General features: G+C 43.2%; 1 protein-coding gene across 1 annotated transcript; it reads left to right on the top strand.

The window, feature by feature from the left end:
- The first annotated feature begins 1,267 nt into the window (after positions 1-1,267).
- Positions 1,268-23,263, top strand: NOP14 (NOP14 nucleolar protein). Its single transcript, XM_028743944.2, has 18 exons — positions 1,268-1,538; positions 3,470-3,604; positions 6,065-6,206; positions 7,053-7,195; positions 7,424-7,558; positions 9,195-9,317; positions 10,387-10,515; positions 11,236-11,518; positions 12,477-12,607; positions 12,730-12,815; positions 14,089-14,224; positions 15,039-15,140; positions 17,460-17,613; positions 17,816-17,972; positions 19,530-19,677; positions 21,045-21,160; positions 22,117-22,272; positions 23,126-23,263. Exons 1-18 carry the CDS (start codon positions 1,329-1,331, stop codon positions 23,217-23,219), a joined length of 2,580 nt encoding a protein of 859 aa, XP_028599777.2. The 5' UTR covers positions 1,268-1,328; the 3' UTR covers positions 23,220-23,263.
- The last annotated feature ends 2,764 nt before the right edge of the window (positions 23,264-26,027 follow it).

The following is a 26,027-nucleotide window of genomic DNA, read 5'->3' as shown; positions in this document are numbered from 1 at the left end:
AAAGAACTATTTATACTATTAAAATTAATCACAATCAACATTGATCAAAATCAGATGAAACAGACCACGAACACAATAAACATAAGGAGACTTACTGGATTTTTCCAGGAATGAAACTGTAAAGTAAGATAGGGACCCATATTCACACACACAGTATATACAGCTGTATTTTGCCACAGAATCATATAATTTAGAGTTGGAAGGAACCTCAAGGGTAATCTAGTGCAGCACCTTGCAATGAAGGAATAACATTTGTTTTGACATTTATTATTCCAAAAAGGTATAGCTAATATCAATTTTTCAACAAGTATGTTGACTTATTTTTTAGAGAAACTGTTTTTAAAAGTAAGCTGGTTTCACGAATAATCCAGCGTCTCGGAGTCTTTTTGGCAAACTGAAAGTGTTGGGGTTTTGCAGAGCTTCCCAATGTGCTGCTGCAGGAACAAATAGTCTCTTTCTAACTGAAACCTTATTTCGTCTGAAAATGTTCGTTTTCTTTTCTAAGGTCTTAAACATTTGAAAGAGCAACGTGCCAGCACAAGGGCTTCAGTCTACATGGGAGGCTTAACCGGCTTCAGTTCCACCCGCTAACCTGCAATAGTAAAAGTTTGGTTAAATTGCGCGGCTGACACAGTCATCTCATTCGCAACTTGCAAATGCACTGCCTGTATTTTTACTAGCATGCTTTTAATAAAAAAAAGACATTGGAAGCCTGTTTTTTTTTTTCCTCATGCAAAAAACGTGCGCGAAATCTTCTCTTTGCTACTTTCTCGGCTTCTGCGTAAACGCGTCGCTGCCCCATGACAACCGGCCTCAGTTTCCTTTGTTTCCAATCGGCAGTTTCAACCACTGCCTAGTGAACAAACTAGCCACGGCCAAGATTAGGCGAAAAGGGCTGCGCAGGCCCTTTATTTATAGCCCAGGTACGGACGCACGTGACACCAGCCGACGCAGTTAGCCCCGCCCTGAGGGCGGTCTTCCACAACAGCCCCGCTGCGATTGGTCCATTTGCTGGCGGGTTACGATCCTCCCAGCGCCGCCGCGGGATTGCGCATGCGGGACAGTGCCAGGCCCAACTCCGCCCGCCAGCAGGGGGCGAGCGGACTCCCGAAACGCAGTCGCGGAGAATGAAGCGGCGGGGAAGCCGTAAAGACCCCTGCGCGAGGCATTCTGGGATGCGTCCTTCCTTTCCGTAAGCGGCTTCGACTCTACGGTCCGTTTCCGCCGGAAGAGAGATCTCGCGACAACTAGAGAGGCTCACGTGCGACTTCCGGGGCTCGTGCAGTCGGGTGAAGCTCCGTCGAAGGGAGAGAACTGCGTGAGACGCGATGGGCAAAGCGGGCAAGCGGAAGGGGGCCGGTGGTGGCGCCGCGGCGAGGCGGGCTCAGGGCCTCCCCGCCGCCGCCGCTGCCGCCCCCTCGGTGTCGAGCAACCCCTTCGAGGTGAAGGTCAACAGGCAGAAGTTCCACATCCTGGGCAGGAAGACGAAGCACGACGTGGGGCTGCCGGGCTTCACGCGCTCCAAGGCCCACAAGAAGGTGAGCCCTTGGCTGCCGCCGGAGAAACGGGGCTCCTCTTGTCGTGACTACCATGATGATGATTTATTATTAAATTAGCCGTTGCAGCCCGAAGCGACTGACAAACAACCCCCCCCCCCACAGAGATACGTTAAAATCGGGGTGGGGGGTGGGGAGAAAGATAACATGAAAGATTAACCGCCCATTTCTAAAAGGTCACAGATTGTATAATCGACCTAAGGCCTGTTTACAGAGAAATGTTTTCGCCTAAAGGGTTATTATGAAGATCCTACCTGGGAAGGGCTTTCCACAAACTGGGAGCCACCACAGAAAAGGCCCCGCTGCCTTGCTGCCACCTTCAGGACCTCTGGTGGAGGAGGCTTATGGAGAAAGGCAGATGGTGTGGAGAGGCGGTCCTGAGCATGTGCCTCTCAGCACAATAAAACTTGCCAACCCAATAAAGCAAATCAACTAGTAAAGCCACATCGAATTGTATTCGGAACCCACTAGGTATGCTGTAAAATAGCGCATGTTTCACATTGTGCTTCTTCATAATGCTAGTACTTCAGTACATACCTTGTTTGTCTTCTGCCATTCCAAAATTCACAGCACATTCAAAGGGGCTTACAACTTGAAAAAATACATAGTTACAAATGTCACAAAGGTAGGCATAAGCATAGATAAAATATTAAAAAGTGCACAGCTAAATTGTTCAATTTCCACATCAATCAAAATAAGATCTAAGAGATACAAAAGTAATATCACTAGCAGCAACAAAACTCCTAAACAACACCCCAGACTCAAAGTGTTCAGCAGCCTCATATTTCATAGCTGGTCAGGGGCCCCTCCCTTCCAGGTAGTAGTTCCACAGAGACTGCACTCACCTACAAGATCACGTGCAGTTAGATGGCAAGAGACACAGACCAGAGTCTGTGCTGGCTAGGAATGCATCCTGTGTAGATCGTGCTCTTGCTAAATGCCTACTAGGAAATGGGGCCAGACAGTTTTGCAACTTTCCATGTTGTGGTATGATGTGGGATACAAATCTTTCAAAGGCAGCTTACAAATGACATTAAATTAATTTTAGCAAATACTATAAATAATATTGGCATGCTAAAAAAAACCCATAATGACCTTTGCCATAAGGCAGTTGGGGAAAGAAAGGTGAGGGGGGATTTGGGGGGGGGGCTAGTTAAAGCAGGCTTTGTAGTAGTCTTTATCTGCCTTCCCTAACCTGGAATACTTTTCAGAGGACAGTTGGTGGAAAGTGACCTGGCAGGGAGATGGGGCATGTCTAAAAGCAAATTCATATGAGCTAAAGGTAAGAATAGCTCATGTGTAATATTTCCTAAGTAGGTAAAGGTAAAGGGATCGCTGACCATTAGGTCCAGTCGTGACCGACTCTGGGGTTGCGGCACTCATGTCGCTTTATTGGCCGAGGGAGCTGGCGCACAGCTTCCGGGTCATTCGGCCAGCATGACTAAGCCGCTTCTGGAGAATCAGAGCAGCGCACGGAAATGCCATTTACTTTCCCGCCGGAGCAGTACCTATTTATCTACTTGCACTTTGACGTGCTTTTGAACTGATAGGTTGGCAGGAGCAGGGACTGAGCAACAGGAGCTCACCTCGTCACGGGGATTCGAACCGCTGACCTTCTGATCGGCAAGTCCTAGGCTCTGGTTTAACCCACAGCGCCACCCACGTCCCTGTTTCCTAACCTGCATCACCTAATTTTGCATCTTGGTCAAGAGGATAATTCAGGCGGGGGGGGGGGGGGGAGAGGATGTGAGAACTAAAAACCAGCAGGTGAGCAGCTAAAAAGCCCGAAAACATTGGTAGCATTGTAAATTAATAATATATGGTTTGTAACATGTTTGGCTATTGCTTATTGGTGCCCTGTTTGAGTAATATTTGTTTCTGCCTTAATATATTGTGGCATTTTGCTTTTTCAGCGTATTCAGACTTTGCAGAAAGAATACAAAGAAAAGGAAAAATCCAATGTCTTTAAAGACAAACGTTTTGGGGAATATGATACCAAAATAAGTCCAGAAGAAAAAATGATGAAGAGGTTTGCTTTGGAACAACAGGTAATAATTAAAATAATTTCAGAAAGTGACATAGCAACTCTTTAGAAGTTTCCTGTTCTCTTATAAATAAATAAATATTAAATTGAACGAACATTTGAGCTATATTTTTATCAAGTAATAATATATGCAAAGTTGAAGATAAGTTCTTCCTTAATTCCACATTTTACTAAGATCAGTTTTTTCTGCTTCTCCAAGAGGTTTGTACTTCCCTTTCTCTCTTACCAAACAGAATTTCCAGTAACTTTAAACTGTGATCCTATGCACAGTTAATTGAAAGTAAGTCTCATTGTTCTAAAATGTATTTACTTCCAACTAAAGATGCGTAAGAGTTGCCTGTTATCAGCATGTTGGAGAGTTGATGCTAAACCATTTTGGCAGTGTTATATTTGCTTTTATAAATTGTTTGGGATTATAAGCAATTGTTCACCAACTCCAAAATCTATTTCAAGGGCCGTGTTGAAAAATAGGCTGTTAGTTTAGCACGTAAGGCCAACTGGTCATTACTTCTATCATGTGAGAAGGGCGGCATGAGCAAGGTGATAATGAAGACAACATGGAATAGGTGGGGGATTGGTAGGCAGAGTAGCATCTATAGAAAGAAGAAACAAGGGAAGAGTTGGAAGCTGGGACATGGCTCTTGGTGTTCAGGTAGACGATGGTTAAGCCATCTGAAAATTTGCTTTCTCTGAAGCAAGGTAGTTTTATCATTTATTCATTTTGCAGAATTTTGTTGGGTCCATCTAGCAAATGCCATATGTAAATTAGACATCTAAGTCACTTGAAAAACTTAAAATATGTATGTGAATAAGAGTTAAGAGAACTAAAGAGTAGAGATTAAGTGACCAACACAAAGGACGAGAAGTGTTTCCTGCTGCGGGAAAGGATAATAGGAAAAGCAGAAGTTACAAGCTTTGAAATATAAAAAGTGTGTTTTATGAATTGCGTATTGGGCCATTTTACAAGGGTCATTATTGTTGTTATAGTTATACAAAAAAGAAAAGCATCATTTCCACCAAATCATAATTTCAGTTAAATAATGAATATGATCTTACATCATTGTTAAATTTGGTGTCTCCCCCCCCCCACACCCAAAAAAGTTGCCTGTCTCTCAAAACCTGTTTTCATAGACTCCATTGTCCCTCAGTCATAGTGCATTTATATGTAATTGCCATACAGTGGTGCCTCGCAAGACGAAATTAATTCGTTCCGCAAGTTTTTTCTTCTTGCGAGTTTTTCGTCTTGCGAAGCACGGTTTCCCATAGGAATGCATTGAAAATCAATTAATGCGTTCCTATGGAAACCAACTTCAGACCAGGTCCGGGGACAGTCTGTCCCCCGACCTCTTCTGAAGGCTGGGGGGGGGGGACCAAGGGCTTTTCTTCCCACCCCCAGCATTTTAAAAAGCCCCGGGACAGCGGGCGACTTCTCCGCTGTCTGGGGCGATCTTAAAATGCTGGCGGGTGGGAGCGAAGCCTCCGCTGCCTCCCACCAGCATTTTAAAAAGCCCCGGGACAGCGGGGACTTCTCCGCTGTCCGGGGCGATCTTAAAATGATGGCGGGCGGGAGCGAAGCCTCCGCTGCCGCCCGCCAGCATTTTAAAAAGCCCCGGGACAGCGGGGGACTTCTCCGCTGTCCCGGGGCAATTTAAAAGCCCCCGGGAAGGCAGGCAGGGGGGACAAATACTTTTGCCCCCCGCCAGCCTTCAGAAGAGGTCCAGGACCTCTTCTGAAGGCGGGCGGGGTGCGAAAGTCTTTGCTCCCCCCCGCCTGCCTTCAAAAGCCGTCCGGGACAGCGGAGAAACACGCTGCGTTTCTCCACTCTCCCGGGAAGGCAGGCAGGGGGGAGCAAAGACTTTTGCCCCCCGTCGGTCTTCAGAAGAGGTCCAGGACCCTTTCGTCTAGCGGGTTTTCCGTCTTGCGAGGCGTTCGTCTTGCAGGGCACCACTGTATCCCAGATTCTGTAAAGCCATTCAGAGGGGAGGAAATCTCCCATCTCCTATACAGTCATACCTTGAGTTGAATGTGCTTCGGATTGAGCTCGTTCGAATTGCTCTCCGGAGCACGTTACTTCTGGGTTTCGCCGCTCGCGCATGTGCAGACGCTCAAAATGACGTCATGTGCTGAAGCGGAGAAACGCGATGCGCCGTCGCGTCTTGCATTCCGTTTGGGATGCAAACGGGGCTCTGGAACGGATCCCATTCGCATCCCATGGTACCACTGTATGTTGACTTTGACATTTTAGCTGCAGTCAGGAATGTACTTTTCTACATTTCCTCTCTACACACCCTTCTAAATAGAGAGCTATTTTCTCTTGATTCCAGGCCTTACCCAGAAGTCTAAGCTTCTTTGCTTAACCAAAGTATAGGCACAATATCTCTATGTCTTGACAGTGTGGATAGGAATTAACATTTTACCAAAGATCACAAAAAAACACTTACTGATTTCTTTTGTTTTGTTACAGAAAAATTATGAAAAGAAAAATATATATAATCTCAATGAAGACGAAGATTTAACCCACTATGGCCATTCTCTAGCAGACATTGAAAAATGTAATGATACTATTGATAGTGACAGTGACACTGAAGAAAGAGGAATACTCTCAGGTAAGAAGAGTCAAAAAGGCAGAGTGGTACATATGTCCTATTATACGGCAATTATGTGTTACAATTATGTGTTATTGCAATGGTGGAGTTTTTCAGATGCAAGCAGCTACAGTTATCCGAAAGTGTGATGGAACATGAAACTAAAATTTGGCACATGTTCTAACTTTATACCCATACAGTTGTGCCTTGGCTCCCGAATGCCTTGGGAGTCAAACGTTCCTGCTCCCAAATGATCGAAAACCGGAAGTGAATGTTCCGGTTTTCAAACTTTTTCTGGAAGCCGGGCTTCCGCGGCTTCTGATTGGCTGCAGGAGCTTCCTGCAGGCAATCAGAAGCCACACTTTGGAAGCTGAATGTTTCGGAAGTCGGAACGGATTCTGTTCAACTTCCGAGGTACGACTGTATTTAAGACTCTACTTTCAGAAGTTAAAATTATAGTGTGTTAGCTAACGTATGTCATAATTTGAGTAGATCCATTGAAACCAATAGGCTTTAAGTCCATTGATTTCAGTGGGTCTACTTTGACTAGGAGTAATGACAGCTATGATTTAAAATGTGCTGTTTATTTCATTTAACACAGTCTCTAGAGTTGGAGAAATGTTTTGACATGCCACCCCGAGAGATGCCATGTAAAACTCCTCAGTGTTTCCTAGGACACAGAAAAAAAGATTCTTTGGTTCTTAACAAACATTGCTAGCTTAGTGGTACTTTTGCAGTGGAATTCTAACCACGTTTCCTCAGATGTAAGCACTATTGAATTCAGTAGAGCTGCTTCTCCAATAAATGGGGTTAGGACTGAAGCCACATGTGACCTTTTCCTAAGCAGCTTCATTCTTTCATCTCTAGCGGAATTAACAGCTGCTCACTTTGGAGGAGGTGGACTTCTCTCTAAGAAGGCCATCACAGGGAAGGAAAGCGAAGAAGATAAAAAACCTAAGTCACGGAAGGAACTCATTGAAGAAATGATAGCAAAATCCAAACTGGAAAAGGTAAACTCTGGGTTTCTTGTACTAAATTTGAATTCCTTTGAAATTAAAAAATGAAATAAAACAATGTTAACCAATATTTGCCATTTTCTGTGAGATACAGTGCTCAATTTGGTTCTGTTTTGGCTGTGTGCAGTTTCAGTTTCCCTTTGTTTTCAAGAGAGGAGTTTGCACATTAAAGGCTAGTTGCATGATAGACCGTTTCCCACAATTGTTCTTTTTTCTGTTTAGAGGGAGCGGCAAACGCAGAGGGAAAATACATTGGAGCTTACAGAAAAACTCAACAGTGATTGGAAGGAGGTTCAAGCCTTTCTGTTCCACAAGACCCCAAAGTCGGAGAGACAAAACCAAGAGGAAAAGCCCAAGGTAAGCCTTATTTTACTTGCTATCCAGTTTTACTTCAAATAGTATTCTGCCTGTTAGTGGTACAAATTCCTGTATGGAATTAAAGAGAAAAACTGAAACTTTGTGAATTTTTAGTGATGTTCTCTCAGCGTGCTTCCTTGCTCTTAACGTCCTGTGCATTTAGGTGCTGGTCTAGATTCTGCTTTGCCACATCCTCCTCTCTTCAGACTCCATAAATCTGGACAGAAGTGGATCTCCCTTATTTATCTAAAGCATTTTTACTCTTATTCAGTCAAAAATTCTAAATTATAAAAGACAGTCTTTGCCTTCAGGATTACAATCTAAAAGACACACACAATATTGCATACAAAGGGAGGAGAAAAAAGAAATAAACTTGGGACCAGTTCTTAAAGCTGCAGTTCTTAAATAACCAACTGGTATGGAAACAGTTCAAGTAGCTTGATGGAATGGCAGTTGCTAGCTGACAGTAGATGGATAGTTCGGAGGCATCTGGTGTGTCAGCTAATGGAATAGCCCACACTCCCTTCTCTGAAATTCCAAGTGAAGGTACATGTCTCTGAAGGCATCCAGCCTGTTACAGATAAAGTCAAGTGTTTGTTCTTGTGTCCTTCAAAAAAAGTGAAGAGAGCAGGCCACCAACTTGTTCATTCTTGTAGATAATTCTCAACTGTTTCAGTGGTGGATGTGTAAGTAGGCAAACTTGCAATCCGATCCGCACCTAGTAAGTCCAATTGAACACAAAGGGGTTTACTTCCACATAGACATGTATGGGATTCCATTGTAAACTAATGAGGTTTTCGTGAGCCCTGTCTGGGTCTAGGCAGTTATTTGCAGTGTCATATGTACATTGCCTTAGATTCCATGACAGAAGATAGGTGGAATTAAATGTAAGAAAATTTGTAATGTTGTTATAATGCTTCCTGGTTTGGGAGTTACTTAAAATAGATGTTAATGAAATACTTAAATGTTTTTAATGTAAACTTTTATGCCAAAGAAATGGAAGTTGCTCCCAGTTCCATTCACCACACAGAGAAAGGTTCAGATAGTTTACTGTTGCAGAAGATAAGGCTCAGTAAACCAGTTATGGATGTAGATACATACAGCTAGTAGGCTTTATATATACAGATATATGCAAGTATAGAATATCCCTGTTGCTCTAAATAAGTTCAGTAATTCAAGGTGTAACACTGGACAAAAGTAACATTGACTAACAGACTAACTGCAGACTAACAGTGGGACACCTGAAACTATTGAATTAGCTCACACATTAATCACAGATACAGTTGTTACCCTGGGCAACAATGCCCGTAGCAACTGGCTTGGCTGTCCACGCACCTTGAATTAGCTCATCCATGGGGTAGTTTACACTCATAAAGGAAATTAACCCCTTCCCACGTCCAGTTTCTTCAACACACTGTTGGGGCTGCATGCCTCTGAATACCAGTTGGGGAGAGCACTGTTTCACTTGGGTCCTGCTCGTGAGTTTCCCACATGTATCTGGTTGGCCACTGTGAGAACATGCTGCTGGACCAGATGGGCCTTTGGCCTGAACCAGCAGGGCTACTCTTAGGTTCCTATTGTAGAGCACAGCACAATGACTGTTACTGTTTGTGATTTCCCCCCCCCCCCCCCACAGCCTGATGAATATGATATGATAGTTCGGGAGCTTGGGTTTGAGATGAAGGCACAACCCTCTGGTAGGATGAAAACAGAAGAAGAATTAGCAAAGGAAGAACAAAAGAGACTCCTCCAATTAGAGGTATGGTGTTTGTGTATTGTGTTCCACATAATAATAAACTGTTTTCAGTGACTGTGAATATACAAGATGCCATAAATATCCATGAAATATTTTAACTTGAAATAGCTGAAGGACTGTCTCCTACCATATATACCTGCCCAGACCTGGAGAATGCAGTCCTTTCTCTGGGTCCCTCTGCCAGCTGAGGCTGGGCAAGTAACCACTAAACACTTCCAGGCCTCTTAATTCTAGCTTCATTTTTGGTTAGACACTAACTTGGTTTCCCCCCTTTGCTGCTTCTTGAGTTGGTTTTTCCATGGATTTTAGGCATTTTAACGCTGTTTGGTTTTGTTTTATTCTGAGTCCTGAGCACAATTTGAGAGCCAGAGTGCTATGGTGTTTTAGAGTGTTGATTTAGACTTCAGGTTGACCTTAAACCAGTCTAACCTACATCTTAACCACAGGATGGTTATAAGGAGAAAATTGGGGTATTCTGTCCTGAACGTTTTATACAAGATATAAATGTAATCAACAGATTATGCATGTTTTATGTTAAATTTGATTCGTGTAGATCTTAATTCATTGGAATAATCAGTTCCAACCTGGCCGAGTTTGTCTGAAAGGCTCTTTCCCCAAACTCTGCCCATCAGCTGATGTTTCTAGCTTATATCATCTGATGGAGGACTAGTGAAGGCTCTTCTGTCAGCTTGGTCCCTGCTGGTGAAGCAGACTCCTGCAGCCAGGAGGATTGAACCTGCTGGGTGCTGCTTCTCCAATGTGTTCCTGACGAAGCAGTTTCATCCCCACACCCTGCTGGACAATTTTGACAGGTGGATGGGGATTGTCCACCTGCCAATAACCTGGCATTGTCATGACATTAGAAGCTTGACAGACAGGTTGCTTCATAGAGTGGAGAGAGATAAAAATCTGGCTCACTGTACCAATATTGTTACCCATCACTGACAAATATAAATGCCTCCATCATTCATTGAATGCTTGCACCATTGTAGCAGAATTTTATCATGCCTTCTGTGATAAAAAATCAGACTAGCTGTTAATGTTACTGTTCTCAACATATTATACATTGCAGACTGACAGATTACGTCGAATGTGTGGAGATGAGCCTGAGAAAGAAAAGAAACCCAAGCACATATCAGCTGACGATTTGGCAGATGGATTCCTCCTTGATAAAGATGACAGGCGTATGCTTTCTTATAAGGTACATGTTTTTTCATTGAGTTTTTAAAGAAGCTGAAACAAAAAGATCACAATCCAGCCATGCCAACCTTGGGAGCAAATTGCAGAGGCCTCAGGGGACATAAATTACTTTGAAGACTAAGTATGTAACATTGCTGGCATGTGAATTTAAATCCCTTGTAGTTGTACAGCTGGTCATGGTGGTGCCCTGGGAAGACTGCTTTCTCCCTCAGCCTGACACCCTGTATCTTGGATCCATCCCATTCAGTAATACTCCCAGTGGGAGTCATACAGGGATTGTCTGACCAGAGATAGTCTGCGGCTCAAGAGGAACGGAGCCATTGTTTCTTTTGGGGTAGTGCTCTATTGCACCCTAGCAGCTGGACTACTGAATGGAAGCAATAGGGAGAACTTAAGAATTGCTGTCAATTCTTCTAGTTCATCAGAGTGGTCCTGGACCTGCCCTTTTTGCTATGGACACTTCCTTTGTTGTTGGCTATACTTTTTTTAGCTATGTCAATCTCAACTGCTTCTAGGGAGAGAGTAAGTGGGGAGGCATTTTCTGACCCATACTCTTTGCCAGGTTTTTCTTCCCAAAGGCCTCCCTCCCCATTGTTTGCAAGGAGATCATTCCCAGAGTCTCCACCAGTCAAACAAGTAGGAGACTTCACTGAGAAGCAAACTCTGCTTTAATGCCTAAAGATTCTGCTGATTAATATATATATCTCAACCTGTTAAATAGGATGGCAAGCTGAATATTGACGATGATAAAGACGAGGAAGAGAGTGTGGAGAGAGAAGACAGCAGTGGTGATGGAGAGGAAAGTGATGAAGAAGCTGTGACTGGTGCTGATGATATTGACAGCCCCTCTGATGTTGAAATTGAAGAGGAGGTCATGGAGGTAGCCACTGCTAGTGGAGAGCAGAAAAGGGGAAGGAGGGAAGGAAGCAAGAATGAATTGCATATGAAGAAGCAAGATGCCAAAAGAGAAGCTGCAAAACTGGAGGTGCCATATTTGTTTGCTGGTAGGAAGAAAAACACCTTTATTCAAATTGCATTAGATACTTTCTGTAGGAAAGCACTGCTCCTTGTTCACTGGTAGAAAATAGTGTGGTCTGGTTTTTCAGAAAGAAGAGCATCTAAAACATGATAAAATAATCTCTTGAAAAGTTCAAATCTTAAACAGCATTTACATTGCTGCCTTCTGGTTTAACCACAAAACATGGGGAAAATGTGGAATTTGGCTTAGTAGATGCCTGAGAAAGAGGAGGAACAATGGAACTTATGTCAGAATTGGAGGAAACCCCAGGGGCAGGACTACAAAAGTGAGCTAACTACCACCTTCTGACTACTAAAGCCATCTCTGCACTAGGCTTGTGCTCTCCTGAACCACACCCAGTTGAGTAAGCCTCAAAGGGTGTTTCTGTTCTCCCCACGGCCCCACACTTTCAGTCTGATGCTCTCTGAGTGGGTGGCACTTTTCACAAGCAAAAAATTGAGTGGCAGTGCTCTGAGCTCCTAAAGCCTAAAGCCATTTTTAATGCATGTTATTAAAATTCCTAAAGTGGTTGGATGCTGCAGTTGCATCACTTAATTTCCAACATTCTCCTGCATAAAGATGATGATGCCATATTAATACAACCTGGTGAGGGGGAAAAGCAGGTGCAGCATGACGGAAAGACTTGGAGGTAGCTGCCCCGGCCTTCAGGGTCACCTCTGTTTCTTCGGTTTGAGCCAGAGCCAGCCGATTACGGCTCAAGGGGTTATCACACCTTACTAAGCTGTCCAGAGAACAGGAATACCCAAAAGGTGCTGCTCTGGGTCCCCTATTCTTCAGATTCAGGGCAAAGGCAACTATTGTAGCAGCTTGCTAAAGGACAAATTTTATTCTTTGTTTTGTAATCATAGTGCACTTTTTCTATGGCATATTGTTTGTGCTTTGTTTTATGTTAGCTAGCTATACGTTTTTCATTTTTACAATAGCTCCAGAATCTTATGAGCAACTTAAAGCTGAATTGTTGGGAAGAACAACAGAAGAACAACTGCTTGTAATTGAACGGATTCGGAAGTCTAATCACCCAAGCCTTGCAGTGGGAAACAAAGCAAAGTTAGAGGTATGTTTTTGTGATCAGGTACATTATTCACACATCAACATGGGGGGGGGGGTTACTAATTGAAGGGAACAAAGAACTTTGCATTCCAAAGTTCATTTACTTTTTAAAAACCTATCCTTTAGAAACTGTTTGAATTCCTTCTGGAGTATGTTGGGGAGCTGGCACGTCAGACACCTCCGGAACTGAAAACTGTTGATAAGTTGGTAATGTAAGTATATTATATTTTTATTTCAATGTAAATTGTCTCCAGCACACATAAATTTTATTGTATTTGCTGCTCTTTTTGCTGACACAATTTCACTCCCTGTGCTTTGCCTAGCTGTACCAGACCTAAGGTTAGTTTCAGCCAGTTTGTCAACTAGTTTTAAATTTTGGTTTAAAAGATAGGCATGGCTTGCAGCTTTGCAGATGTAATGCTCTCTGTGTTAGGCTATCCCTCAGCTTGGCCCAGGAACTGCAGCCAATGTAAAATTCGGCTGTTTGACTGTTCACTGAGGCAGAATATTGCCCTCATTTTACCCTGCTGTTGAGAACAATGCATTGGCTGCCGTTTGGCTACCAGGCTGTGTTCAAGGTGCTGAAACTAGTATACAAAGTCCTAGGCAGCTCAGGACCAGACTCCCTACAAGTCACCCTTTATATGTCCAGCTGATCACTGACTCTAGACAGTGTAGCAGCTACCTAAATGTTATATAAATGAAATTTGCAATTATTTTATTGTCACCCTGAGCACCATAGGGAGAAAGGAGAGGATAGAAATATAATAAATAAATTATGCAAGCGGAGACTATGGTTCCTGACTGCTATTGGAAGCACTCCTCTCTCCCTGCCCCACTCCAAAAAGTAAAATTCTGAACAGACAAAGGAACTCGCATGCCTCACTGTAATGTGTCATGCCTTTTTGATCTGTAGTACTGACCTATGAGGTATTGATGCCCACGTTTTGACAGGTGGGAAATTGTCCCATTTTCAGACTCTTCTAGTGATAAAGTGCTGTAGACTATGAATATGTCTGTTTTCTAAGTCACTGAGAAATATCTTAACAATTTTGTACTACACAGTCACTGGTTTTATGAGGAAAAATCTATAAATACCTAGTTCTAAGATTTTTTTTGAATAAGATGTTTACCAGCTTAGACCTTTAGCTCATAGCTGTCAACTTTTCCCTTTTCTTGCGAGGAATTTCCCTTAAAAAAAAGGGAGACGTTGACAGCTGTGCTCTAGTTCACCAGGAGGTAGGCAGTGAGTCAGTGAGGTCCAAATGTCCTATACCAGGATGAATAGATTTGATGAGTTTTAGATGTCCGTTGAATTCAGCTCATTGATGGTCAATATCATCAACTATGGTATTCTTCTGGATAAGCTGCCTGGGTAGAAATTGGGTGTATTATTTCGGCTGTGTACAATAGTTCATTCTTCTTTTGGAATTAAAAGGTCATTAAACATTGTCCTTAAATCTGACTTGATCTTCTTGTTAACAGGCCCTTGTATGATCTTTGCCAAATGTTCCCTAAAGCTGCAAGTAATCATGTGAAACTTGTCCTTCAAGATGCTACTCATGACATGGAAGAAATTCTAGCAGTGAAAGGTCATGCAGCATTTCCAGGGTTAGATATGGTACGTCTTTATTTATTTATTGCATTTCTAGAAAATCTTTCTGCCAATGCACTCAATACAGCTTTTGGTTGAAAATATTTGTGCTGTGGCTGTCTGGTTGGAACACAGAGCAGGAGCCACCTTGTAAGTTAGTGAGAAGGATACACTAACATTTTGTTGGAGGTCCTGCCTGAAATATTAAAAGCCTGGTGGAATGGCCGCTGGGGGGACTGTTCTGCCAGATTATGGCTGGGCCAAGCCTGACTGACCAAGGCGGCCTGACTGCCTCACTGTTCCTTCTGACTGAGGAAAGTAGAATGGAGACATGCACAAATTTTATTTGTGAACCGCCCTGAGATCTAGGGGTATAGGGCAGCATACAAATTTAAGAAATAATTTTTAAAATAGTGGTTTCTTAAAAGAAGTTGATTTCTTCTATTGTAATGTGCATAAACACATGGATGTTCTATGGTATAGCGTCTATAGCACATTTACTTGAATGTCCAGTGACTTCAAATGAGCTTAACCCTTATGCACCATGAAACTTGGGGACATGACAGCTGCTTCTGAGCGACTAGGTCTTATGGTATTTTAGCAATTTTTGAAACTGGAACTGCAGGGAGCAGGTGTGGAAAACGATTGCTTCACTTTAGCCATTTCTTTTCTGCATGGTTACATTGGCTGCAGTGATAGGTCACCGGAACCCACAAAAACAGCTCAAGCTCCTTGCTGCAAGGGCCGTGCGAAGTGGGGCATTAACATCCCCTTAGACAGCTTACTGAGCAGTTGGTAATGTAATTTACCACTGTTACTGACTGAATATTTTTCCTTTCAGCTTATATATTTGAAAATTATTGCAGTACTTTTTCCAACCTCTGATTTCTGGCATCCAGTGGTAACACCATCTTTGGTTTATATGAGCCAGCTACTCACAAAGGTATGTCCGCAATATTGTTAACGACACAGATCTTTCTATAATAACCTAGTTCAAATGTGTAAAGATTTCCATTGAAACTTCAGTTACGCATCTAAAAGAAGATTGACTGTATACAAAGTTACCATCGTTGTAAATGCACTTGACTATATACAGAAGCCATCTGCCTAAAGTTCTTATATCATTCCTTCCTCTTGGGGGACATAATTTGAGGCTGAACTTCCCTGAACACCGTAAGACCTTTGCACTACCTGGGTTTAGTGGCCATAGTGGAAAATGGGGTGAATGGTGCAGGGATTGTAATTTTGTGCAGAGCTGAACCTGTTCTGAGATAGGTAAATGAGCAGGTGCAGAATGGCAAATTATAATAACTTCATAGCTATCTCTCTGCATAGTTTTAGGGCCTCAAGTCAGCATGACAGGACAATCTATGTGTGTGCATATGTATGGGGAAAGAGACCACTACAATGCAGGATTGTTCCAACCAAGAACGAGGAGTTAAAGCACTTTATAGCATATGTGTGCCCCTTTATAATAAAAAAAACTGATGCGTGCTCGCTACCAGCCCAACTCAGCCAGAAGATCTTCAGACAAATGCAGATCTCGCTTTCCAGGGCTCTTATGCCAGACCTGTAGTGTTGCTGTCACAGATCATTCAAGTCCATTCTGCTGAGGTTACACACGTTCCTTTCTATAGCCACATCACCACATAATCAAGCATTAGGGCTTGATTGCCAAGAGTTACTCAATTGCATGTTCTGTACTCTCTGTCTAAAGCTGTGGTGTACTGTCTCATCTTCCTTCATAACTTGCAAAATTGCCTTCCTCTTGTGCATGTATGGGCAGTGACCCATTACGCATGTTCTGTTCCCGCCCCCGCATGTCAGTGAGCCACATATAAGTTCACCACAGCCTGTTCCCCTTCCAGGTCCAAAAGGACCCACGTGTTGGCGATTGCACATTGGATGTGTCTAAAATGGTTGCCTCCTGTACAGGAATTGTAGACTGCCTTTTGGCAGGGGGTTTCCACCCACCTGTCAATTTGCTCTATAAGACACTGCGTCTTTCGCTCTATAAGACGCACCAGACCACAAGACGCACCTAGTTTTTGGAGGAGGAAAACAAGAAAAAAAAATTCTGAATCTCAGAAGCCAGAACAGTAAGAGGGATTGCTGCGCAGTGAAAACAGCGATCCCTCTTGCTGTTCTGGCTTCTGGGATAGCTGCGCAGCCTGCATTCGCTCCATTAGACGCACACACATTTCCCCTTACTTTTTAGGAGGGAAAAAGTGAGTCTTAAAGAGCGAAAAATACGGTATATGTGAAAGCAGTCTTGGCTTCTAGTAGACCTTGGAACTTTTATTTTTCAGGACTTATTTTGTAAAGGTGGACATTAATATGGTCCAACAAGAGTTGGGATACATTTTATAATTTAATGGTTTTCAACTTTTCTTTCTGTTCAGGGCTACATTTCCTCAGTGTTTATGCCAACCACCTTCTCTTTCACTCTTCCCCCTATATGAAATGATTGCAAGGCAACGGGATTCATTTGTTTTTCTGTTCCTCCATATCCCTCTCTTGCTGTGTAAGATTCTCTTCACTACTCCCCTTCTGAGGTTTTTCACCCTTCCATCCCCGTTCTGCTTGGTGAAACTAAAAACATTCCCTGACCTTTTATCATACTTTGCCCTCTTCTTCCCTGCCAACACTCCCCCCCAAGAAAAAAACCCTGTGAGGGTCTCTTCAATAGACAGACGAAGAAGGGGCCGGGTGCTTAGTTCGTTCTCCAGCAGTCTGCTGCACTTCCATGCTGGCTTTGGAGGAAGATTAGCCCCTCTCTCTGCAGCCAACGCAAACACCAAGGGAGTTTCCAGAGGAGGAACTCTTCCTTCCTCCTTCTCTTGAATGAAGCGCCTCTCCCCTTGCAGCCAGCTCAAACACCGGAGGCTGGGACTTCCCGACCTCAGTTTTAATACATTGCAGTGGGTTCCAGAACTTTTTCATTGAATGCTTCTTAACCTCCAGGAAGGCAAGGAATCAAAGCACATTCAAAGAAATGTATTAAAGCAATTAAAAGTAACCTCCGGTTACATATCCTTTGGGATACGTACATGGCAAACCCGGAAGTATTTTTCCAGGTTTCGCCGCATGCGCAGAAGCAGCACCTCCGGTTGTGAATTCCTCAGGATGCGACCAGAGCTCCGGAACGAATCCTGTTTGCAACTGGTGGTACCACTGTACTGATAACCTGCTAATTGAGACTAATAAGAATAAATAGTTGGTTTTCTGTGTTTGATAATTGCGTGTGCTATTTTTTCTTTAGTGCACAGTAACAACAGTGCAAGATGTTGTTAAAGGATTGTTCGTGTGCTGTCTCTTCCTAGAATATATATCCTTATCTCGAAGATTCATCCCAGAACTTGTCAATTTTCTCCTGGGAGTTCTTTACATGGCCATACCAAACAAAGAAGTTCAAGGTATGGTTACTGGGGAGAATAGGCATATATGTCCTCTCTTCCTCTCTCCCCCCCCCCCCCCCACTTCTGAGTCTACTCGGTTTAGTGCATCAGAACATTTTTAGAATTCTGTGATTCTGTCTCTTACTATTTTGAAATTTACCATACCGTAAGATATTCAGCAATATTAAAACTAATCTCTGAGTGTGTTCTTCTCTTCCAGGTTATACCTTGGTACATCCTTTTGCGTCACTAGGAAAACGCTCAGACTTGCTTGTTGTCACTGACAAAGCAGATGCAGACACCTGGCAAAAACAACATCTTCCACTCCATATTATAACTAGACCTGAAGATGACAGAACAGGCATGAATCATCTGCGGTATGCTAGAATGTGTTTAGAATGTGTTCCTGCTGATATAGATCCAGTGCATAAATACTTAGTATGAAAGAACTGTCTTTTGTGTGCCTTAGCAACAGACTTTCAACAGAATCATATTGTGGGCAAAATATTTCACCTTGCCTTTAGGAAATTGGTTAGTGGTAGCTGACTAAACTACAGTGGTGCCTCGCAAGACGAAAATAATCCGTTCCGCGAGTCTCTTCGTCTAGCGGTTTTTTCGTCTTGCGAAGCAACCCTATTAGCGGATTAGCGCTATTAGTGGCTTAGCGGCTATTAAAGGCTTAGTGGCTAAAAGGCTATTAGCGGCTATTAAAGGCTTAGCAGCTAAAAGGCTATTAGCGGCTTAGCGGCTATTAAAGGCTTAGCGGCTAAAAGGCTATTAGCGGCTTAGCGGCTTAGAAAAAGGGGGGAAGCGAAAAAAATCGCAAGACTCGCAAGGCGTTTCCGTCTTGCGAAGCAAGCCCATAGGGAAAATCGTCTTGCGAAGCGCATCGAAAAACGGAAAACCCTTTCGTCTAGCGGGTTTTTCGTCTTGCGAGGCATTCGTCTTGCGGGGCACCACTGTACTATGAAGCACTCCACTATCAAGCAAATCAGAAGAAATAGTCCTTTCATAGGCTTCAGTGACTAGAGAGTGCAGCCTTGCAGCGGTTGGAGAGTAAACGGTGTCTGCAGATGAATTCCTGCTGCTGCAGGAAAGCTTTAGGTGTGCTCCGGACAGCTTCAGTCCTATTGTTCACAGACACATACGTGTTTGAAGGACCTCAGAGCCCATCTTGTCCAGCCCCCATACCAACTGCAGGAAATGTGGGGCAGAAAGTTCCACGGGGACATCCCTTGGGGATGATGTGTGCAGACCCAGAAATAGGGCTACAGGGTGCTACTTGAGGAATGTCTTTCTCATTGCTTAGTGCCCTCAGGTGTGATGAGGAACAACCACCACACGTAATTTCTTCTTCCTGCTGACCTCAGCCTTCCCGTGATAAAGATGTAGAAGATGTAAACTTTGATAGCAAGGGGCAAGCAGTCCTACACTAATCCTTAGAGTCCCTAAGACCCAGGGAGGTGGAGTGAAATGTAATGTGATAATAGTGTAAATAGACCTGATAAAGCATGGAGTTTGTATGTAAGGGCTTACTGGCACAAGCTCACTGCAAGATTGTGGGCCAATCACTACCTTTTAGCATGTCCACAGAGGGCATGTATGCCCAACAGGGCTCATTGGCTGAAGAACAGAAATTTAAAAGTAGCAGTGTTCATTTTTGTCTCTCCTTACCAGTCAGACAGCTCTGAGCACTTCCAAGACTTTACAATGGGTTGGGGAAACCGTCAACAGAACTGCTTTGCACACCAGCAGTGTGGAGTGCAAGAAAATGCTTCACTTTGGGAACATTCACCTCTAATTGTGCTACAGCTTTTCTCAGCTAATTGTGGGGCAAAAGTAGATATTTCAACTGTTCCAAATTCTTCATTAAAATTGCAATGCCAGTTTTGTCATTTAAGCTGTTGATATGACAACTACCAATTGTTTTACAGGTTATCATGCTTAGACCTGTGCCTGGACCTGGTTAAGAGATGCGCAGTTACATATGGATCACTTCCATCATTCAGTGAAATAATGCAGCCCATCCAAATGCTGCTGAGGACGCACATGCCAATGATTAGGTACCCTCACCACCTGCAGGTAAAACATGCTGCCGCCTCACTGAGTTTCAGTCTGTGAAGCATTCTGTGGGGCAAACACCCAATAGAAACATTTGTGGTACCTTCAAAGATTGTACGCTGAGTTCTTTCATTTGCTAGACATCTCAAAAATTGTCAGTGTGGAAAGACAAACTGCTTGACAGAATTTCTGAGAGCAAGTGACTAAACTAATAATCAAAGTGGGCTTTTTATTAGCAGCTTTAGAATTTGGAGGGGAGGTTCTGTGCAACTCCTGCATTCCATAGCTGCTGATCGAACTACAATCAGTGAACTTGTCTAATCCTCCTTAAAGCGTCTGAGCTATTGACCATCACTGCACTGCATGGCAATGAATTCCATTGGTCAGTTATGTGTTGTGTAAAGGATTTTATCTTGTCTGCCCTGGATTTTGTCAGTCAGTTTCATTGTGTGACCCCAGGTTCTTATATTATGAGAGGGAGAAATACTTTCTCCACACCATATATAAGTTCTGTGAATCTCTCCCTCCCCTTTATTTCTCCCCCTATTAGCAAAAAGCTCCAAACTCTCTAGCCTGCCCTTTTGAGAGGTGGTATTCCATCTTCTGGACTACTTTGGTTGCCCTTTCCTGTGCTTTTTCCACCTCTGATACAATGCCCTTTTAGAGGTGGGCTAATCAGAACTGTGTGTGGTATTTCAAATGCATTACACCACAGATGAATGTAAAACCAGCATGCTGAAAAGGCAAATACCGTGCTAGGAATTTGTTAATTTGCACACTAAGTTACCTTTCTCATGGCGCTATCTTCCACTATTTAGTCACTGACAATTTTGATGGACTCACACTGTTGGAAAGTTAGCCTTTTGACCCAGTCTCTAACACTTTGCACATATTTATACTGAACTACATTTGCCGGGTTGTTGCCAATTCTCACAGTTTGGAGAGATCTGCTTTGAGGTCTTTGCAGTCCACTTGGATTTTCACATCTTGATTAATTAGGTGCCATCTACAAACTTGGCTGCCTCATTGACTGCCGGACAACAGCTTGTGTATGAACCATCAGTATCACTCCAGGACAGACCCCCAACTGCCTGCCTGCCTGCTTCCATTGCAAGAACTGTTTGCTCCTACCCTCCGCTTCCAGTTCCTTAGCTGGTTGTTGATCCCTAAAAGGACCTATCCTCTTATTTCATGACCGCTAAGTTCACATGGGCATCTTTTGTTGGAAGACTTTATCAAAAACCTTTTTGAAAGCAGCAGGCAAATTCAGATACAATTTCACTAACACTTTTTTGTTAGTATATGTTAACTATATTACAACTGTATCTGTGTATTTGTTTTATTGCATTTTATTCAATTGCCTTTTTAAAGCAGAGTTTCATTTTCAGGAGCTGTTTGACAGTGTTCTGAAACAGCTGGAGAGCAAAGGGCAACGTTGTCCCTTGGTGTGTGAAAAGAAAAAGCCAGTGCCTTTGAAGCTGTTCACACCCAAAATAGTGAAAGTGTGAGTATCTCTAGCTCTGGAAGAAATACGGCTGAGGGTCATGTACAGAGATTGCCTGTGTTGCAAATAAAATTTGACACTTTGCATCCATGACAAACCCTGTTCAACAATTGAAGTTGAATCGATAGCTCTGCTTAATGCACATAATTGCTTGGTGTTTACTGCCCCGTGTGAAATTAATTCAGGTGATGAGACTAAGAAGAAAAGCTAAAGACATATAGCTAAGGTCCAATGGTTGCATCCTATCCTGAATCATTAATGTTTGAACTGGGAACCATGTGGCTGGTAGTAATTATTTTGCCTTGGGTAGCATGAGAATTAACCTCATTTTTTGCCTTCCTGCGTGGTTTCTCGTGCTTTCAAAGCAGCCAGGGTGGTATGTGATCTAGCCATAGAGCAGCCTCAGTCAAAGTACTTAACCAGTCTACCCTAAGCCTACCTGAGGTGTGCAAAAAACCTAGGGGGGTTTCTGGTAGATAGGCACCTATGTATATCAGAGACTTAATCTGAGGGTTAGTACACTAGATGCTACTAAAACAGTGCTAGGTAAGGAAAGGGAATTGCAAAGCATTGTGACTTTACTGCTGCTGCTGCTGCTGCTACTGTGAAACACCAGTTTATTTCTGTAACTTTATTCTAATGCCTTTAACTTACTGGCTTGTAAAAGGCATTTTTAGGGGCTGCATCACCTATTTGCACAACAATTTTGTTAATAGCCGGAAGAAGCTAAATAAATTAAAAATAACAGTTTATATATAATGTGTAAATATTTCTGCTGTTTTTTAACTTCACATATTCTAAACCATATAAAAGTGGATCAGATTATGCTATGAAATTAATTTGCCGTGGCAACAATGTCCTCAATATGTGTGCAGTGTTGGTGATCCTGATGCAAAAAAGTTCCAGTTAAGTCCAGCAGAAAAGTGTGTTTGAGATAATGTACTTTATAATTTCAGCCTGGAATTTGGAAGAAAACAAGAAAGCAATAAGAAAGAGCAGGAAAGAAAACGGCTAATTCATAAGCACAAACGTGAATTTAAGGGAGCTGTTCGTGAGATCCGCAAAGATAACCAATTCCTTGCTAGAATGCAGCTTGCAGAAACCATGGAAAGGTAATGCATATATTCTTTTAAATTTAAATTTGGTTTAAATTTGTTATCCTTGAGTTAACTAAGAGAGACAGCAGTAAGATGATCTAGTGCAATGGTTTTAATGTAGAAATAGACCAGATTTCAGATGAAATCAAACCCTTCATTAGATGGTCTGTATGTTTTATACTGCAAGATACAAAATATAAATAGGGCATTCAGATAATGCCCTATTTATATTTTTCCAGCAATCGCTAACTCACAAGAAAGTAACAGACTGCACTAATCCTCATGTCTAACATGCAGTCTGCACTGTTCTATTCATTCCCAAGAACATTTCTGAAAGTTGCAGTTTCATCTTACAACTAGGACTGATGTCAGAAAGAGTGATCACATTGGAAAGATATAGTCATCCACAAGTGAATCTTTTCATTGTCATTTCTCAAGACTTTAGGCAGTTTGTCCTCTTTCTACTCAAGCATTAGAATAATGCAGGTGGCATATGAGGCTCCTTCCTATTCTGAATCCAGGCTGTTCACCATGGCTGAGGAAGATACATGCACTCAGCCGTTGAAGAGCATGGTTTGATCTCTCTCAGGGACTTGTTTGCATGTCTTTGAATTCTGAAAACATGAGGTCATTTGAAAACCAGAAATGTAAGGTGGTCTGGGGGAAAAACCATTTGGTTCTCATAAATTTTGAAATGTGGAGGTGAGAGATAGATTTATTGCGGCCATTTTTGAAATGTGGAGGTGATTGGTGCAGATTTCTTATATCCACCAATTCAGTTAAAACTGTATCAGAGGTTGTATATATCTTTCAAACCTTCATTGGACGGGTAGTTCCAAAATAAAAGTAATTTTATTTTAAATTTCAGGGATTCAGAAAGAAAAAGAAAAGTGAAACAACTCTTCAGGAGTCTTGCTCAGCAGGAAGGAGACTGGAAGGCAATGAAAAGAAAAAAGTTTTAAATAAACAGTTTTATATTGTACAGAAGGAAACTAGAGATATTTTACATTTTGTGTTGTGCATCTTATGTGTGGGTATATTACTAAGAGGGGGAAAACACAAACTGCACAGGTAGGCATTTCCTTATAAAGGAATGTTCACGTTGAAAAAAAGTATACCAAATACTGACAGATGTTTATTTAGAAAAAGAATGTGACTTTGGAAGAAGGTATTTGAAAGAAATGTGGAAGATAACCAAACAGGGAATGCAATGTTCTCCTCAATTGGCACTGTTTGTAGATGAGCAGCAAAACCACAGGATATCACTGGAGGGGTTTTTCCTGGGGCAGCAATTGATTATTGGTGTCAGAAGGTATGGTGTCTGGAACTCGTAATTCACTATCGTTTGCCAACAAAATTTGACATGCAGTTGGCCATTCACTTTCTTTATAATATGCCCAAGAATAATGTGATACATTTGTATCCTGCCCTATGTTTGTGAATATAAATATATGCATAGATGCATAAAATCCCATAAACACACATACAAAAGAGAGACAATTCAACTCCGTCCATCAGACCTAAGCAGCTCTGAAATAACAGTATTTTTTCACAACACGTGGAACATTTATCCTGGCACTGCAAGCAAGTAGCACACTGGCCTCTGAAGTAATTGGGAATCATTGTAGGCCTTTCCCCTCTAAGCAAGCTCTTGCTAATTAAAACCAAGTAAGTATTGCATATGTACTGGCAGTATCCAAGGTTGTACAAGCAGCCTTTCATTCCTACAGCATGGCTTGACCTTTCTCCCACACCCCTGTCGCATGAGTCCATTCCATCTGTGGAAACGCGTCATTGGCTACATCCCAGTGTCCAGTTGGATCTTGAATTAGCCCACCTTCCAGGGGCCACTTCTGACAGGTGTTGGGGGCACCTGTACCTGTCAAATCACCTGGTTAAACTGCAGCGATTCCTGCTGAAAGTTTCAGTGCCAAAGGCAAGCTGCACTTTTGGCAGCTTCACTCAGCTGGAGCCAGTCCCAGTAAAAGATGCTGAATTGGTGGCAGAGCATTCCCTGCCTGCACCTGGTCAGATGGGCAGCATATACCGTATTTTTCGCCCTATAAGACGCACTTTTCCCCCTCCAAAAATGAAGGGGAAATGTGTGTGCGTCCTATGGGGCGAATGCAGGCTTTCGCTGAAGCCTGGAGAGTGAGAGGGGTCGGTGCGCACCAGGCTTCAGGAAGCTCTCCAGCCTTCAGGAAGCTATCCGCTAGCTGTGGGAGACCCAGCTCTCCCAGGGCTAGCGGAGACCTTGCCGGGACCCAGAAGCTTGGGGCGCGCTGAGCTCCGCACGCCCCAAGCTTCAGGATTAGCGCAGCGGTCCGCTAGCCATGGGAGAGCCGCGCGACGTCGCGGGGCTCTCCCACAGCTAGCGGAGACCTTGTCGGCACCCAGAAGCTTGGGGCGCACTGAGCTCTACACGCCCCAAGCTTCGGGATTAGCGCAGTGCTCCTCTAGCCCTGGGAGAGCCGCGCGGCTCTCCCACGGCTAGCGGAGACCTTGCCAGCACCCAGAAGCTTGGGGGCGCTGAGCTCCGCACTCCCCAAGCTTCGGATTTAGCACAGCGCACCTGGGGGGGAAATAATTTTTTTTCCTTTATTTCCCCCCAAAAAAACTAGGTGCGTCCTATGGGCCGGTGCGTCCTAAGGGGCGAAAAATACGGTAAATAATGTATTATTATTATTATTTATTATCTTTAAGGTGCAGTTTGGCAAGAGCTGTAGCTGGGGGGAGAGGGGGGCTAGCCTGGGTTTTTGCACCAGGTGAAGCTTCCAGAGGGCGCCATTGAGGCTCCCAGCCTGGCAGCATTAACTGGGCTTCAGCCAAAGAGAAAAGGAAAAAGTGAGTGGCGTTTGTTGCAAGCGCCTGGCCTTCTCTGTTGCTAAGTGAGTGTTCCTTTCAGATCCTTTTCCCTTGAAGTGGAAGGCTCATTTACAAGAGAGAGCAGGGAGAGGGAGGGGATAGTTGGACTGAGGCTGGTGGCTCTCCCCAGTGAAGATTGGGTCCCCTGTGGTTTTGTAACACTGAAATTCTGAAGAGAGGGGTGGGGAAGCCTGCCCTCCAAGCAAAGTTGAAAAGTGTTTTGTTCCTGTCCTCTGCTTGTTCTGCTATTAAATCTAAGGAATTGGAAGAGATCCAACTTGTGGAAATATACTTTCTCCTTTTTCTTTTTCCACGTCTCGGAGATCAATGAAAAGTGATGAAGAGATCAGACTTCTGTATCCTGCCTTTTTGGGGGGAAACAGGAGCTTTTGTCATGATAAAACAAATGGCAAGTTCACAAGATAAGCATTTTGGAGTATTGCTTGCTTATAATAGGTGGGATGGGGGTGTTTGTTTGGACCTAGATGCTGGCATGTCCAAAGTCGGTTTTGGGGGCCTAATTTGGCCCCCGTGGCAGTTTATTTCCTGGGGGGAAATCCTTAAAAAAGCTCAACAACTTTGGTCGGCCCTTATGGCCCTTCACTTCATCAAATCTGGTCCTCTTTGAAAAAAGTTTGGACACCATTCTAGAGGACAATATATGTTTACACTATTTGAATACATAAAGAAGGCACTGCTGTAAAATACTTGTACCAAATGAAAGAAATGCGATGCTGACATGTGAAGCACTTCGTATTTATTCTTTCCTGTAATTTTGAAGGAAAATGTAGCCAATCCACTTTAAATTGAGTCTTGCACTGTATGTGTCTACTCAGAGGTAAGTCCCACTGAATTCAATGGAACTTATTCCCAGGTAACTGGGTAAAAGACTGCAGTATTATACA

This window comes from Podarcis muralis, chromosome 9 (genome assembly GCF_964188315.1).
Source record: "Podarcis muralis chromosome 9, rPodMur119.hap1.1, whole genome shotgun sequence".
Classification (NCBI taxonomy): Eukaryota; Metazoa; Chordata; class Lepidosauria; order Squamata; family Lacertidae; genus Podarcis; species Podarcis muralis.
The sequence above is the reverse complement of the archived record's forward strand: the minus strand, read 5'-3'. Positions and strand labels throughout refer to the sequence as shown.

Excerpts from the sequence above, each read along its gene's own strand:
- NOP14 (XM_028743944.2), top strand. The coding sequence starts at position 1,329 with ATGGGCAAAGCGGGCAAGCGGAAGGGGGCCGGTGGTGGCGCCGCGGCG. Across the intron at positions 3,605-6,064 it reads GGTTTGCTTTGGAACAACAG|AAAAATTATGAAAAGAAAAA; the intron begins GTAATAATTAAA and ends GTTTTGTTACAG. Across the intron at positions 14,225-15,038 it reads CATTTCCAGGGTTAGATATG|CTTATATATTTGAAAATTAT; the intron begins GTACGTCTTTAT and ends TTTTCCTTTCAG.